At 40.7% G+C, this 17,405-nt stretch overlaps 1 protein-coding gene across 2 annotated transcripts in view; it reads left to right on the plus strand.

Annotated features, from left to right (window-relative positions):
- Positions 1 to 17,405, plus strand: part of mdn1 (midasin AAA ATPase 1) — a 206,600-nt gene that overhangs the window by 186,039 nt on the left and 3,156 nt on the right. For both annotated transcript variants that reach the window (XM_017437728.3, XM_037980849.1), the window contains 12 exons: positions 644 to 903; positions 995 to 1,150; positions 5,020 to 5,115; positions 5,220 to 5,415; positions 6,031 to 6,204; positions 6,463 to 6,620; positions 7,970 to 8,059; positions 8,513 to 8,628; positions 8,785 to 8,959; positions 11,844 to 11,917; positions 12,104 to 12,218; positions 15,053 to 15,119. In XM_017437728.3, the coding sequence (XP_017293217.1) occupies positions 644 to 903; positions 995 to 1,150; positions 5,020 to 5,115; positions 5,220 to 5,415; positions 6,031 to 6,204; positions 6,463 to 6,620; positions 7,970 to 8,059; positions 8,513 to 8,628; positions 8,785 to 8,959; positions 11,844 to 11,917; positions 12,104 to 12,218; positions 15,053 to 15,119 (1,677 nt within the window). The remainder of the gene's footprint in view (positions 1 to 643; positions 904 to 994; positions 1,151 to 5,019; positions 5,116 to 5,219; positions 5,416 to 6,030; positions 6,205 to 6,462; positions 6,621 to 7,969; positions 8,060 to 8,512; positions 8,629 to 8,784; positions 8,960 to 11,843; positions 11,918 to 12,103; positions 12,219 to 15,052; positions 15,120 to 17,405) is intronic.

The following is a 17,405-nucleotide window of genomic DNA, read 5'->3' on the forward strand; positions in this document are numbered from 1 at the left end:
AAAAAAATAAAAATAAATAAATAATAAAAAATCAACTGGGCACACACTTTGTTCAGCCAGACATAATCACATATTTTGTTTTCAAACTCCACTGAAATTTATTTCACACTTCAGTTTGCAACAAAACAAACTACAAACCATCTTTACAGTGAAACACTTTTGTGTAACTTTAGTTCTATACTGTGGAAGACTATTCTTTGCTGTCAGTGTTATTTCAAACATATTTCTCTTTTTTCTTTGTAACAATATTTAACTTTGCTATCATCTTCTGGATCGAGGGCTTAATGATGTTTTTCACTTGTTTTTTCCATTTTGTTTAATAAATAATGACAGGGTGGAATCTATTGTGTATTTTTGTTCACTTGAGGTTGGATTAAAATAATTTTAGAACCTGGTAAAGACCAGATCAGTTTTATTATATCCTGATACAGAAAACCCAAGAACAGAAAGAGGATGGACTTTATTTCCCCCATAACTGTATCATGATAATTTCTTATAGATTCAATAAAAAAACTGATTTATTGTTTTCATATTTTATTTGTTTTCTATAAGTTGAGAGAAACTTTTCCCAAGACCTATTTGTACAACTTGTGAATTGTACTTTCTCTCAAGTCAGTGAAGTTTAAATTACATTTTCTTTCAGATGACAATCCATTAGACCTTGATGAAGCCATCAACCAGGAAAAATTAGAGAAAGAAGAAACAAATGAAGGGGAGGGGGAGCAGAGAAAAGAGGACATGGAGGAGAACGACCCTCAAGACAAACTTAACCAGCAACCTGAAACAAAAAAGGAGGAGGGTAGTGACAAAGATGAAGAATATGAGGGAGAGGAGGAGCGAGAAGAAGAAAAAGAAAAAAAGGAAGATGGGAATGTACCAACTGACCAAAGAGAAAAAGCTGAGGTTTGGATGAAAAGAATGTATATTGTTTATGTAATACAAGAACTATTAGAACAAATAGTGTCATTCTGCATTTTTATGTTGGGAGTTACAGAAGGAGCTTAATAATAAAGATGAAGATGATGAGCAGCCTAACTCGGCTGAGAGGAGGGATCACAACACAGATGGTCAAACTGGAGAGGAGAACATTCAGTGTGATACGGCAGTGGAGATGGCAGGGGAGGCATCAGAGAGAGATGACTTCAAAGAGGTACTAATTAAATGGAGATTTCACTCACCACCGTAACCTTACCAAATTAACATTTCACCATACGGTAAATCTACCAAGTGAACATCTCACCCTACAGTAAACCTACCAAATTAATATTTCATAGTACAGCAAACTTACCAAAACTGTACTTTGACAATAAATTATTAGAAAAGTTAAACATTTGACAGTTTTCAGAATGTCCTCCACACGTCCTAGAAAAAAGTACACTAGAAAAAGGACATTCAGATATACATGTAATACCTAACATTTGAAATAAATGCACATTTGATGCTTACATCCGAGTGTTGATAAAAAGGAACAGGACTTTCCAGACAAGTACACTTAGCAAATCGGTACAAGTATGAATCGGTGACAAAGGGCAACCTTGGCTGAGTCCAACTCTCACTGGAAACGAATCCCAGCAATGCAGACCAAGCTCTGACACCTGTCATATAGGGACCTAACAGCCCGTATCAAAGGGCCTGGTACCCCATACTCCCGGAGTACCCTCCACAAGATTCTCCGAGGGACACGGTCAAATGCCTTCTCCATGTCCACAAAACACATGTAGACTGGTTGGGCGAACTCCCATGCACCCTCAAGAACCTTGCTGAGGGTATAGAGCTGGTCCAGTGTTCCACGACCAGGATGAAAACCACACTGCTTTTCCTTAATCCGAGGTTCGACTATCCGACGGACCCTCCTCTCCAGAGCCCCCGAATAGACCTTACCAGGGAGGCTTAAAAGTGTGATCCCTCTGTAATTGGAACACACTCTGCAGTCCCCCTTTTTGAATAAGGGGACCACCACCCCGGTCTGCCAATCCAGAGGAACTGCCCCCGATGTCCACGCAATATTGTAGAGTCGCATTAGCCAACACAACCCTACAACATCCAGAGCCTTAAGGAACTCCAGGCGAATCTCATCCACCCCCGGAGCCCTGCCACCGAGGAGCTTTTTAACCACCTCAGTGACCTCAGCACCGGAGATTGGAGAGCCCGACCCAAAGTCCCCAGGCTCCGCCTCCTCAATGGAAGACGTGCTGGTGGGATTGAGGAGGTCTTCAAAGTATTTCGCCCACCGACCCATGACATCCCAACTTGAGGTCAGAAGCACACCACCCTCACTATAAACAGTGTTGGTGCTGCACTGCTTTCCCCTCCTGAGACGCCGTATGGTGGACCAGAATCGCCTCGAAGCCATGCAGAAGTCTTTCTCCATGGCCTCTCCGAACTCCTCCCATGCCCGAGTTTTTGCCTCAGTGACCAGCCGAGCTGCATGCCGCTTGGACTGCCAGTACCCGTCAGCTGCTTCTGGAGTCCCACAGGCCAAGAAGGCCTGATAAGACTCCTTCTTCAGCCTGACAGCATCCCTCACCGCCGGTGTCCATCAGCAGGTTCAAGGGTTGCCGCCACAACAGGCACCAACTACCTTGCGGCCACAGCTCCAATAAGCCGCCTCAACAATAGAGATGGAGGGACGGAACATGGCCCACTCGGGCTCAATGTCCCCCACCTCCACCAGGTAGTGGTCAGTTGACAGCTCCGCCCCTCTCTTCACTCGAGTGTCCAAGACATGTGGCCGCAGATCAGATGAAACGACAACAAAGTCGATCATTGAACTGCGACCTAGGGTGTCCTGGTGCCCGGAGCACATATGGACACCCTTATGCTTGGATATGGTGTTCGTTACGGACAATCCATAACGAGCACAGAAGTCCAACAACAGAACACTGCTCGGGTTCAGATCAGGTGGGCTGTTCCTCTCAACCACACCCCTCCAGGTCTCACTGTCGTTGCCCACGTGAGTGTTGAAGTCCCCCAGCAGAACGAGGGAGTCCCCAGGAGGGGCACTCTCTAGTAACCCCTCCAAGAACCTTAAAGAGGGTTGGTAATCTGAACTGCTGTTCGGCGCATAAGCGCAAACAACAGTCAGGACCCGTCCCCCCACACGTAGGCGGAGGGAGGCTACCCTCTCGTTCACCAGGGTAAACCCCAACGTACAGGCACCAAGATGGGGGGCAACAAGTATGCCCACTCCTGCTCGGCGCCTCTCACCGGGGACAACTCCAGAGTGGAAGAGTGTCCAACCCCTCTCAAGGAGACTGGTTCCAGAGCCAGAACCGTACTATTTGTAGCCGGAACCTCTCAACCTCACACACCAGCTCAGGCTCCTTCCCCACCAGAGAGGTGACATTCCACGTTCCAAGAGCCAGCTTCTGTAGCCGAGGATCAGACCACCAAGGTCCCCGCCTTCAACCACTACCCATCCCACATTGGACCCGACCCCTTTGGCCCCTCCCATAGGTGGTGAGCCCATGGGAAGGGGGACCCATGTCACCTCTTCAGATTGTGACCGACCGGGCTCCATGGGCGAAAGCCCGACCACCAGGCGCTCGCCAACATGCCCCACCTCCAGGCCTGGCTTCAGAGTGGGGCCCCGGTGACCCGCGTCTGGGCGAGGGAACACTGTGTCCAAAATTTTTAAACATCATAAGGGGTCTTTAGGCTGCACTTTGTCTGATCCCTCACCTAGGACCTGTCTGCCTTGGGTGACCCTACTAGGGGCATGAAGCCCCTGACAGCATGGGATCCTTCCTAGGATCATTGGGACACTCAAACCCCTCCACCACAGTAAGGTGGCAGCCCAGGGAGGGGGGGACCTACAAATTTAGTTTTTTACAAATGTGGCACCATTTAAGGGGCAATAAATATGCTTTCCAATGGTAAAAGATTTATTGCCAAGAAACATTGTTAGAACAAAAAATTATTACCACCACCCAAATTTCCTTACTTTGTGTGCTATGTTTAGTTTGATTTTTATAAAATATATATATATATATATATATATATATATATATATATATATATATATATATATATATAAAAGCTCAAATACATTTATTTATGTATTTTAGTAAGTGGCGCTAAACGTTCTAGAAAGTCTTTTAACTTAACATGGCCATGTCCTATTAACTTCTCATTTGCGAATATGATTGACTTTAGCTGGTAGTTTTTCTTTGCCATATGACAGTGTAGATTCTCACTCATCAAGGACATGGCAAATCTAAAAGTTTTTTTAAAACAATATAGCAACTGGACTACAATTCTTTGTTGACCAAGAAAAGTTCCTGCTCTAAAAGCCCCACCTTCAAGCTAGACTAAAACTTGCAGTAGCCTCCATGGACAAGCTAAATGTCTTCTAGAGAAAAGTTTGATGATCATATGAGACAAAGACTAAGATGTCTGGCAACAAAGACAAGGATGATGTTTGGAGGAGAACTGATTTTTGATTAGATAAATAAAGATAACTTCCAGAATGACCTTCACAAAACTTTGACCTCAACCCAATTCAGAATTTGTAGACTATGCTTAAAAGTCAGATTTATGCAGGAAAGCAACCAGTTTAAATGAACTATCAAGAAGAGTGGTCAAATGTCACCCAGAATTATACCAAAAGTCTATTAATGGATCCAACAAGTTTGTGGTCCAAGTGACACTTGCTAATATAGTTACCCAAATATTAGTGATTTGAGCCTGTGTGAAAATTTTTTATTTTTTTAATCATTGAAGTTGTGTGTTGTTTAATCATTCTGGAAAAAGAATAAATTGTTAAAGCTCAAAATAATATGACAATAATGTCCATGATGACTGGATGGAAACTTCTGACTGCAGCTGTAAGTGATGTGTCCATTCTGACTGTGTGCTTGACTGTGTGTTCCTTTGCTGGTGAAAAACAAACAAAACCGATGGATTTTTTATTAACTGCTTTGTAGTGAAGCTAACGGGAATATGACGTAAAGTCTGTTCATCTCTGCTTGCAGCTTTGATGTTTATTGAGTTTTTACTTGGTATTCCCTTTTCTCTTAGGAGCACGGCAGTGGAGCAGCTGATGCTAGCCAATCAGAGGGCCATCAGTCAAAGCTGATGACTAAAATGACTTCACAGACTCAGAGCAAAACTCCGGTATTGTTAACCTCTGAACAGAAAATCATCAGAAAATCTTTTGAATGTCTTTATTTATTATCAGTTTTCAGTCTCATCACAGTTCTTTCTACTACATGTTCCAGAGCTTCAAGAGAAAACCTGGCCAAGCAGATAATGAGCGTTTGACAGGTGACTATAACGAGCGTATTAACAAGCGCCTGCGTACGGTTGATAACTGTAAGGAACACAAAGAAAACAAGCAGTGTGAAGCCCAGCTGGAGTCTGAACTGTTTGAGCACATTATACAGCAAGAGACGGCCTACGACACACAGACCTACGGTCAGTATTCCTTTGATACAAAACACTCAGTAAAAATGTACATTTTAAAGGTGAGACCAGTCCAAAAAAAGTCATAAAATAAAAAAAAAATTCTTATTATATCAATGATTAATGTGTCCTTAAATTGAAAATCTGACCGGATGCTAACTACCACATGCATTTGTTAACCTATGTAAACAACTGAAGTGACTGTAAATAGGTCAACAATGGCAATGTTTATGAAAGAGCCATTTCATGAGATGGAGAAGTCTAACATTTTTTTCTCTTTTCGTTTACTTTTAGCTGTAGATTCACTCTTATATTTCCATCTAAATGTCTTTTCTGATGTTTTACTTTTGTCCAATTCCACCATTGTTTACCTACACAGACTAAGGCCAGCCTAATGTTGGTCAATCATGTGACTCAAGCTTCTGCAGGGTTTTTGGCAGATTCTAACAAGTGCTTTATTAACACTGAGTCCATAATCGCATTTCAGAATTGCATATTGGTATATCTGGAAAACTACTGAAGTACAGTCTTTTCAAGTTATAAATTATTTTTAATGTGTCTTCAGATCAGAACAAGAGTGTATACAAAAAAACCCAGTGAATGTAGATGAATGTGATTTTCTTTCAGATGTTGCCAGTGCAGAACAACAAAAACCAGCAGGGACACAACAAAACCAGAATGAAGATGAGAATAATGAGGACAATGCCATGGAAGCAGAAGACCAGAAGGAAGAGTTTGAAGCTGCTGAAGCGCCAGAGCTGAAGTCTGATCAGCTGGGCTCTTCCAAGTGTTTACAGAAAGGTGTTAACGTCTCTCTGTTTTTAAATATTTCATAACTTACTTATTTAACACTCAGAATACATCTGATTTATTCTGACAATTATAAAAATGTAGCATAGCATGATAACAGTGGAAAAGATTCTAAAGAAATGTTGAAGTGTTAATTTGCAGAACTTTAAAAGAATTGTAAAGAGAACCAAGATCAAAAGAAATGTTAAAGCTGCTGTCAGTGGTTCATGCCAGTGGTTGTGTTCTTTGTATAAAACATACTTTCTACAGTTGTGGATAGTGGTGAAATAGAGATGAAGAGCCAGGGAGAGGAAGAGGAAGAAAAGCGATTCAAAGACCAACAACAGGCCAGAGAAGAAGAGCAACAAGAGAGAAGTACAGAACCTACAATTCATACAGATCCTAAGCTGCTGTTGGACTCAATGCAGGTAGATGACAAACCTCTTTTTTGTTGCTTCTTGTATTTGTAATTATGATTGTTTTATCAAAACAGTTTAAAAAAATCACTAATGGGGTAAAACTAAATTATTTTTCCTTTAATGGATCATCCTTTTGAAGCTGTTTATATAACAATTTAATAAAATTTTAAACATTTGTAGAGACTCTGGAAACTCCAAAAACTATGGAATGAACAAATGGGTTTATTTTGACTATTTTTTTTTTACTAAAAATAAAACTATTACATTACAATAAAAAACAAGTACGCTGAGGCCAAAGCTTATTTACGCAAATGTCAAATTCAAATGTCAAGAAAAAAAAAAAAATTGATCTTAACGACTTGACAATTTTCACATATAAATCACTTTACATTATATTACATAATCAACCTAGATTTAAGATCTTTTTTAAACCCAAATACTGATTTTTAGTTTTCAAATCAATCATTCCATAATTTAATTCCCAGAACTGAAACACATTTATAGCTGTGTGCATATTGTTTACTCATTCACTGTGTCATGCCATTTTGTATTTCTGTTTGAAATTTTATTGGTAATTTTTCATCCACTTCATTGCGCTCTAGAAACTGATTAATGGTGCTGTAAAAGTAGTGTACAGAAGTTGTACACTACATCGGTGACATAGCAGGCTACTCAAGGCTAATGCTAACATCCGCAGTTCATTATTGTGATTTTCAGACTGTTGAAATGCCGATACATTAGAGACATCTAAATAATTCAAGTGGCTCATCTCCACCTCTGTCAGAGTTGCAGAGCTTGATAAATTATTAGAAAAATGTGAACTGAAAATAGATTTAAAGCATTTAAATTCAAATATGAAACATCTTACAGATATAACACTATATTGTCAAAATATTCACTCATCCATCCAAATCATTGAATTCAGGTGTTCCCATCACTTCCATGGCAACAAGTGTATGAAATCAAGCACCTAGGCAATCAGACTTCTTTTATAAACATTTAGGAAAGAATGAGTCACTCTCAGGAGCTCACTAAATTCCAGCGTGATGCAGTGATTGGGTGTGATATGTCCAATAACTTCAATGGCATTTAACTTTAAAGTTATATCAACATTTTATTTTTATTAAGAGAAAACCTAATCAAAACATTTATTTTTTTCATTTATTTATTTCGAGCACATAATGAACAAAACATTTACAAGTCTAAAACACTTTCTGCATCATACAAGGGGCTTAAAATTATATCATTTTTCTAATTTTAACTTTGTGAACTCTTCAAAAGTCCTATGTAAGTTAATGCTTGAAGCATAGTAATGTATGTGTTGACATTCAAAGTGAATCACAGTCATGTCTCCACAGAAAACCGATAGGAACCCAGAAGAGATAAGGAAGGAGATGGAGCTCCAACTGGAGACCTGGCACAAACTGGCTCCAGGAACTCAAGAGGAGGTGAGGCTGGTCAAAAGTCAGACATCTCACACCTATTGGCATAACTGTCTAATAATTCAACAATTGAACTGGTGATATATATGAAAAAAAAATGCCTTCAGGTAATTTTAATCCACCACCATAAACAGTGTGTGATTATCCCTGTATGTGTGTGTGTTTGTTTGTCCGTCTCTTAGCAAAGTATCTTGTAAACCATTAGATGGAATTTAACAAAACTCTTAGAAAGTAATTATTGAATGTACATCTGCAGCTGATTAACTTCTGGAGCCAACTTGACCCTAACTGATCAAGCAACATAAAAATTTTGAACATCATCAAACCTCAATGTATAACTGCAGAGGCTTGATGATTATAGTAACTTACATGTGACACATGAGGAAAAAAGGAGAAACAGTATTTGTTTTTCCCTGAATCTGGGTGTCTCAGGCTCTGAGTGTTCTGCTTGTGTTCCAGGATACTGCAGCATCTTCCATGTGGCATCAGTACCAGGCTCTGACTTCAGCTCTCTCCCAGCAGCTCTGTGAGCAACTCCGTCTCATCCTGGAACCCACTCAGGCCACCAAACTGAAGTCAGTAAAAATACACCACAATAACTTCTAATCTTCTGTCTCTGATTTTAGTTCCCACTAGGGTTAAGGTATGTTTAGATGTCTGTAATTGACATTTGTGTGTTTGTGTTCCTGTTTTGATTTGTTTGTTTGATTTTTGGGGGATCTGCTCTACAGAGGTGATTACCGCACAGGGAAGCGTCTGAACATGAAGAAGGTCATTCCTTACATCGCCAGTCAATTCCGCAAAGACAAAATCTGGTTAAGGAGGACCAAGGCCAGCAAGAGAGAGTACCAAATCTGTCTGGCTGTAGATGACTCCTCCAGCATGGTGGATAACCACTCCAAACAGGTGACAGAGCCTTGTGTTTATTGTGCTCAAGGATTTGATCTGTAAGCAAAGAAGCCAATCTGGAAAGGATTTAAATACTACTGACAGCTGTTTGGTTCTGCCCCCTAAAAAAGTTTTCTCTACCAAGTTTAGATATTTTTATTACAAGTTATAGTACTCTTAATAAATAAAATGGTCATTTCTAAAAATCATCCTACAAATCAGTGGATATTTCTACTCAAAAATCTGACTTAAATACAGTTCCTTTCTAAGTGTCGCTCTCCAGTTCCACCTTCAAGTTTAGCTGCTGCCTCTTCCAGTTCCATAACATCTAACATGGCAGCAGCTTAAAGCCTAAATTCACTGAGATATCACTTCCTGTGTCCATCTTTGATTGACAGCTTGCTGGTATAGCTCTACTTGTGACATGTCCATTTTCAGACAGTTGTTAAATAACAGTATTATGTAGCATATTTATAAAAAATAATATGCTGCAATATATCAATGTAAATGGTTGATACATAAAAATGTCAAATGGGCTATTTCTTCAGAAGATAAGATATGTCTCATGAAGGAGCAGACAGAGACTGGAAGTTTGCAGTTGCAGGTGGCTTGTATTTAGAGTGAAAAAAAATATATTCATATTTACAACATCAGTGAAATCAACCATATGGCCATATAAAGATGTGGAAAGAAAACCAAAAGAAAAAAGGGGGGGGGGACAATCCCACAGTTCCATAAGCAACAAACCCACACCCTTCAGTTCTTTCACCCCAAGCTGGGGTTGGTTCAGGTCCCAAGCAAGTTACTTATAAAGTGCTTGGTTCAGTGCAGGTCCTGGGCTGACAAACGTCATATTGGAGTGGGGACAAAATTGTTCAGTTGGCTGCAGGGAGCCTTCTACCAGCCTGGCAGGAGAAACAGAAATCTTCGGGCACTACAAGTGTAATCCTTTCTTTAGGCTCTAGGCCTGGACCTTCAGCTCACCATCGACCTGGTCTTCATAATAAAACAGGACCATTTTCTCAATAAATATATAATCAAAACATTCTAGTGTGCACACAAATTCAATAAATGGCACTCTTTGCACTATAAATAATTCCAACAATCATTTTCAGTCAATATGCATATTCAATAAATATAAAGTTCAATATAAATTACATCCATGAACAATCCAATAAATATGCACCATATAAATTAGTTGACATGAAATGTAAAATCAGTCTAAACAAGTGCTCAATAAATATTTAAGGCACCTTATTGTTCTCCAGTTGGTTGTTCACAGCAAGTATAGGTGTCTAAATCTAAAAAGCAGTTAGTAATTTCACACCTACTCAAAAAAAACACACTCAATGTCATCAATAAGCTAACCACTAAGTGACATACAGAAACACTCACCAGGTCCGCAGTTTCTATCTTATATAACCTTTCTTTCATCTCTTCTTGGCTTGTGGTAGTTGGCTCCTTCAGCTCTGCTCCTCCCAACACGTTCTAATCTTTCCTACTTCCCCGCTCCAGCTGATATACCTAACAGATAGGCTGCGGTGGAGCATGTGACCCTGATACTCAACAGCGATTGGCTGTTCAGTAGTCTGGAGAGAATTAATGATGGTACATTTGAACTATCGTGAGATTTGATAGATGAAGGGGATAAAGAGTGGAAAGTCCAGAGAATGAAAGTTAAAATTTACACCTGAGTTACAATTACACTTTGTCTAGGGGTGGCCAGGACATACGATGGCGGTAAACCATCTTCTGCACAACTGAAGCAGCCATGGAGAGATATTGATGATTTTAATTAAACAGAAAGACAAAAAGACTGACTGTGTATATATATGTATGCACACATATGTATGTACACACACATACATATGTGTCATTTTAAAAAATACAATAAAAAAAAAGATGTGTTCACGTTATGTGGGTGTATATGTGCTAGTATGTCACCTGGAGATGCACAGTTAAAAGAGTGCCGTGAACAGTCGAAGGCCCGCCATCTACAGCACCCAAGAGCAGAGACGACAGGTGGATCCAGCCCCAGAAGGCCGCAGCAGTCCCAGGCAAACAGACACCGGGCACCACCCCAAGGCAGGTCACCAGCACCCCCAGCCCAGCCCAGCCACGCCACCACCTGACGCCGTGCAGGCTAAGCCAGGGACCTAACCCTCCAATCACCCAGAGCCCACGCCAGCCCCCGGCAGGAAAACCACCCAGGTCCAAGCAGGAGAGGCCCCCCCAGAGCCCCCAGGGCACCGGGCAGGCACCTGGCCACGGCAGCAGCCGGCACCCAGAAGGATCAAGGTGAAAGAGCATGTAGCCATCCTCCCTGATGAGCTCAACCTCCCGAGAGGCCCAACGCAGCCCCCGGGACACCAGCTGAGCTGAAATCCTCAAGAGCCATAGACCACTTAGCAGGAGTCCACCACTCTGGGACGTGGCCTGAGCACCAACACGAACAACCCCACACCAAGGGCTGCAGGCAGCCCCCCAATAACGTCTTCAGAGATCCCCACCCAGCCCCGCAGAACCAGCACAAGTGCCAGGACAGGAGCAAAAGGGGGGAAGCCGCACCCCCCAAGCCCAGCCCAGGCCCTCTCTCATGGTGTTTGTGTGCATGTCTAAAGGTGCATTAAAATGGGGTCAACCCCAGAACCCTAAGTATCTCTAATGCATTAAAATAAAGGGGCGGGGCGGGGCCAAACATGGCAGGATGGCATTTGTGACAAACAGGGAAATTTAGAGTGAGTCAGAACCCACTGAGTAATACTTGTATCATTATCAACATGAAAAGCGGGCAGTCGTGTAACTGCCTCTGTGTGTGTGTCTTTCTGTTAGCAAAATATCTAATCAACCAGAGGCTAGATTTTAGTGGAACTTTCAGAAACAGACCTTGTTTGTGTTGCAGCTGGCGTTTGAATCCCTGTCAGTCATTATCAACGCTCTCACTCTGCTGGAGGTCGGACAGGTGTCTGTGTGCAGGTGAGGACAATATATCATGTTTTTGGACATATTTGCTCTGAACATTGAGTTGAGAAAAGAGATATAAAATAATCCAAAGTCCTGTAACGAATGTCTATACTTAGGAACAAAAAAAAATAGAGTGAGGCACACTGAACACTCGGAACACTTACTAATGATAAATGTGTATTTTGTTTATATGTTCAGTTTTGGTGAGAAAGTGCAGCTGCTGCATCCCTTCCAGCAGCAGTTCAATGACGCTTCAGGGGCTTGTATCCTCAGACTCTGTCAGTTCCAGCAGAAGAAGACCAGAATAGCACAGGTGGGAATCCTTCATTCACTAAACACTACTCAGACCTGGAAACCTAATGTACCATGTGATGGCTTTAGTTAGAAAACATCCTCTTATGCAAGCCATGAATCTGGTTATTGTTTGTAACTACAGTGGATAGAAAAACTCTTCCCTCCTGTTAAAAGTCCAGGTTTGTTTTGCTGATGTAGAGTCTCAATCATTTTTGTTTTTGGAAGGTAAAAAACAAAACTGATGAATCATTTCAAAACTTTTATCACCTTTACTGTGGCATATATCCTGTAACACTGGAAGTTGTAATAATTTAAGAGCTTGTTAAGTGTGATGAACTCTACATTTTACTTCCCTAACAACCACTAAACATTAATGAACATTGGTTAATCTCTGTCAAATTTTTTTCAGTTATTAAAATCAGTTAGAAATATAGAACAAGTCTTATCAAACTCCAGTGGAGAAATCCAATAGGAAAAAGTAAAAAGAGGAGACGGAAAACTGTTAAAACACCACATGGAAATAAAAACATTTGTGGGAAAAAGAATAAATAAATTAAAGATACAAAAATGCATCTATAAGGAAAAGTAAAAACCAAGAATATATTTTTATAGAAAGTACAATTTAAATTATGTGCTTAAAAATATAATTTGTTGAAACTAAACTGAAAAAATAAATAAGAATGTCAATTAAATGATAAAACATGGGGTAAAGTTCTCCTTTTAAAATTAATTGGTGCATTTTAAGCGTAATAATTTATTTATGTGGCCTTTTATTTATTTATTGAGCCTTTTATCTATTTCTGCTTTCATGTTTATTTTTGTTAGTTTTGGTCCTCCATAGGCAGCTTGGACCTTCATGTGAACCAGGAGTGGGAGAGCTCCTCCTGCTGCTCCTCGCAGCAAAGAAAGTGCTGCCATCAGAGCGACTTTTAGCACGTTTAAAAAATGCAGATATTCTTGCTTCCTTCGCAGTGTTTTGCGATATATTGGCTGTTGGCGCCCTCTGTCTGCTGGCGGTAGTGTTTGTTGACCTGCGTGAGGGCGTAAACATATGACTCTGCATGAGCCAGCGAAGCATATTTTGGTCCTTTTTTTTTTCCCCCCCAAGTTAGGCGCTTCATAATGTGGAGGAGCGACCACAGAAATGGCTCTCGATGTGATCTGGCGTTATTTAAATAAAAATGACTACACACCGTGAAATTCTTGGGGAGGTGGGCCGTTGGCGGGGGTGAGATAATGGTAGGGGAAACGCTAGAGGGGATTGGTAGAAACTGAGGGTTTCTTTGAGAAAACCTGCCAGCGAGCAGATTTATTTAAACCCTTAGAGCGTAGAATAGGCACACTTTAATACTGCTCACACCCATGTGCGCTCTCTCATGCGAGTGCCTGATCAGTTTTTGGCAGACCATCACTTTTCGGCACGACACCAGTCATCCTTCTTTCAAAAGGTGTCAGTTCAGGTATGCCCTTACCCCCACCTGTGGTTGACATGCTCTGGCGGAGGCCAGTTGCTTTTTTGCCTCCACCCTAAAACCTGACCACTTTTTCTTCACCTCCGCCATGGTCCTCTCTGTCCCATTCACTGAATTAACAGTAGGGATGGGTTCCCACTCACAACGCTTCATTTTATTTGTAACGCCACTACTGTGGCTCCCTAAAATGATATTTTTCTGTTCTCCACTTCATCACAAGCACATCAATTTCTGCCTCTGTGAAATTTTATTACTTTTCTCTTTTCTCCGTGGTTGCCAGTGGTAACGATGAAATAACACTGATCAGCTGGCTCATCGAAATACACCTTCACATTCATGAGGTGCTTTGCATTGACCATTTATGGTTGAATGTGGGCGTGTGGAAGGCAGAACCTGACCTTGTGAGCAAACTTTTAGGTACAGATGTGATTTATAAAGGGAAATTGCTTGCTGTATTTTAAGGACATTACATCAAAGTTGGATCAGCCTGTAGTGTGTTTTTGCACTTTAATTTTGTGCGTGACTCCAAATCCAGGCCTCCATTGGTTAATAAATTTGATTTCCATTGATGATTTTTGTGTGATTTTGTTGTCAGCACATTCAACTTTGTACAGAACAAAGTATTCAATGAGAATATTTCATTCATTGAGATCTAGGATGTGTTATTCGAGTGCTCCCTTTATTTTTTTTTGAGCAGTGTATGTCTTTGATAGCTTGACAACATACTTTCTGAACTCTGGGGGGATTTGGGAGAAAACTGTAAGTCCTATAGCAGTTAGAGACACACTAGGTCAAAGAAGAGGAAAATACCTACATTTTGATGTATGTAACTTGTGTGATAATTGTTAGTTGAAAAATCATTAAACCTAAACAGTGATTATGTAAAAAATGTAAAACATATCAAAATGACAGTTTAGCCATGTCAAGTCCAATTTTTTTTGTGACTCTTAAACTTTTAATGATGTTTCAACTGTGAAGTATGTCTGAGCTTTAAAGCTCCAAAGAAGGTTGTCTTTTTTTTCACGTGTTTTACCAAAATCCTATTGAGCTCTATTTTCTTTTTCTGGCTGATTTTTTTTTCCCAATTTTGTTTACATTGTACAACTATTCCTGACTAAGATGCATGTTTCATGTATAATTTGCACATTTTATTTCAAAACTTCAAAAGGAGATGCAGGAAAAATATTTTGAACAGGGATAGTAATAAGAGGGTTTAAATGATTTTGCCTTGGAAATTGAATTTTGTTGAGTTTGATTATTTTGTGTGTGTGTGTCTGTGTGTGCATGCATATATACACGCACACACAAACAATTTATAAAAAACTTTGTGGTAAAAGTGGATGTCCTGAACTGACTGACTCTCTTTGAATCTCTTCTTTAGTTTTTGGAGACTTCAACAAAGATGTTTCTCGCAGCACGCCAACATAGTCCAGGATCTGTGAACTCAGGTAAAAACTAACATTCTGCATCATGGCTTATCAGTGGCAGGTGGTGCATTTCACACTTAGGCCTTCAGTGATGTCCAACTTAGTCAATAAATACCTTTCATTATGCCAGCATTTATAACACCAGGATTGGAGAGTAATTAGAAACACACTTAAGCACTACTTTGCATTGCATCACCTCAGTTGTGTACAAAATGGGCTATTATCTGGCGCATTTTAAAAATCAACAAACCAACAAACAAAACTGACTGGGACACTCCTTTGAGGACCAAAATGTTCATATTTTGGACCGAGAAGACAGATGGTTTGAGAGGGGGGTAAAAGAAGCCATCTATGTCAAAAAGGAGAAACCAACATTAAACAGAGGAGGAGGTCTCAGATTCCAGCTTTCCAAAACATATAATGGAGCTTTAGGCCTGATCCCCAGTCAGTTTCACTCCAATCAACACCTGCACCCATGTGACAAGAGTGGCCCATCAGTGAGTCAGACAAACAAGGACCCTAACGAGCCTCTATTGTTAGGAGAGTGAGAACAATTTGCAAGCAATCCAGCTTACATCACATCTCAGCTTTAAAAGCTCAACTCCACACTCTCTATTTCTTAATTGAGAAAGCTCCTCGGATGAGAAGCGAAACGTCTTCAGCTACAGAATAGAAGTCCAGTTGTTTTTGTTTTTTAACCTTTTTTGAAAATGTTTGCACTCACCAAAATGGCTGTGTACCCCAAAACACTTATTTCAACACAAAATCCATCCTGGAACAGGTTAGCTAGCTTGGGGGTTGACCGTCCTGCTCTAACGAGATCTAGCTTCTCTTGGAAAGGTCGTGTTGAAAACAGCCTTGCCAGTATATCAGCAACCAAATCAACGTGTTGCTCTCCTTCGGCCATCGTGGGTTAAAAAAGTTTTTAACCGTTAACAGTCCCGGGTGTGACTCTGTTGATCTGCATAGTACTGCTGTGGTTCAAACTGAGTAAGTATCCATATCCAATCACAGGACGTGTAAATGACACGTTCAACGTGAGGCTAGGTAGAGGGCCTTACTGACACAACTCGTGATCTGATTGGCTATCACAACTATCTATCAGCCGTATTTGCCCGTTCACTTACAGTGCACAGACGCCTGCACTGTTGATTCTGAAGGCCCGGGCAGATATCATACAGCCTGGCAATATAAAATAGCTGAATTCTGATTGGATAAAAACTCTAACCTAAAAACAACAGCGCTGGAAGGAGCATAATATGACATGAAGAGAATATGAATACTTTTAGATATCTAGGGAAAGTAAATGAAAAATTAAATTAACTTTATCATAATTATGATCATGATTTCTGGGTATGTTAGGCCAGCAGAGAAGGCCTTGCTGGCCCTGACGGCCCACCACTGTGGCTTATTCTGCTTACACCATGTTGGACTGACTTTTCCATAAGTGGAAGCATGTAGTATGGGGTGGGTGTATTAAAAGAGTACATCCTGGTAACACACACCTGTATGCTCTAGAGCAGAAAACTGAAAAAAGCTCCTTCTTTTATAAAGGTGGTCACACTGAGGATCAGTTAATCATGACATTTAATCAGCAGCACCCAGCTGCTGCTTTTCTTCCTATATCTGTAGAGCAGAGGTCCCCAATTTCCGGGCCACGGCCTAGTACCAGCTCAAATTAAGGCCATTAAAAGGTAGTCAAAGAATTTGACTTGGTAGTAAATTTTTCATCACCCTTTTAATTTATTCTGACTTTTTGTTTTAAGTTCATTTAATTATAAAACCTGTATGAAAAATTATTACTATATACAGCATGAGCTGAGCCTACTCGACTGGTTCTGCTTTCCGATTTGTTATGCACATGCGCAGTGTTGGAACTGCTTAATATTTTGGGACTTACAAGTCATTTTGCACCTCACCATGGGAAAATGTTTTCACAACTTTGGCTCAATGATCCAGCATTCAAAGACTTGCTTAAGCTGGTCATGGGGAATGACCGAGAGGAGTTTTGTAGTTTGCAGAAAAATAAATATTTGACCTGGAACAGTGTTACGGCAATCAAATCACACCTAGCATCCACCATTCACCAGTATCGGATTTGCACGCGGGGGGAGCAGATCCCCATTTAATTTTTTGGTACTACACCAACTAATGCAACTACAACCTCAAGCTCAGCTACGAGCACGAGTATTGCCGTTGTTACACAATATTCTGTGACCGTGGGAGGCGCTATTGCGTTTTTACATCATAACCTGGCCTTGAAGAAGAACGTAAGCTTCGGAGGAGAGGAGGGGAGCGGAGGTCGGG

The sequence above is a fragment of the Kryptolebias marmoratus genome, linkage group LG17 (assembly GCF_001649575.2).
Source record: "Kryptolebias marmoratus isolate JLee-2015 linkage group LG17, ASM164957v2, whole genome shotgun sequence".
NCBI lineage: Eukaryota > Metazoa > Chordata > Actinopteri > Cyprinodontiformes > Rivulidae > Kryptolebias > Kryptolebias marmoratus.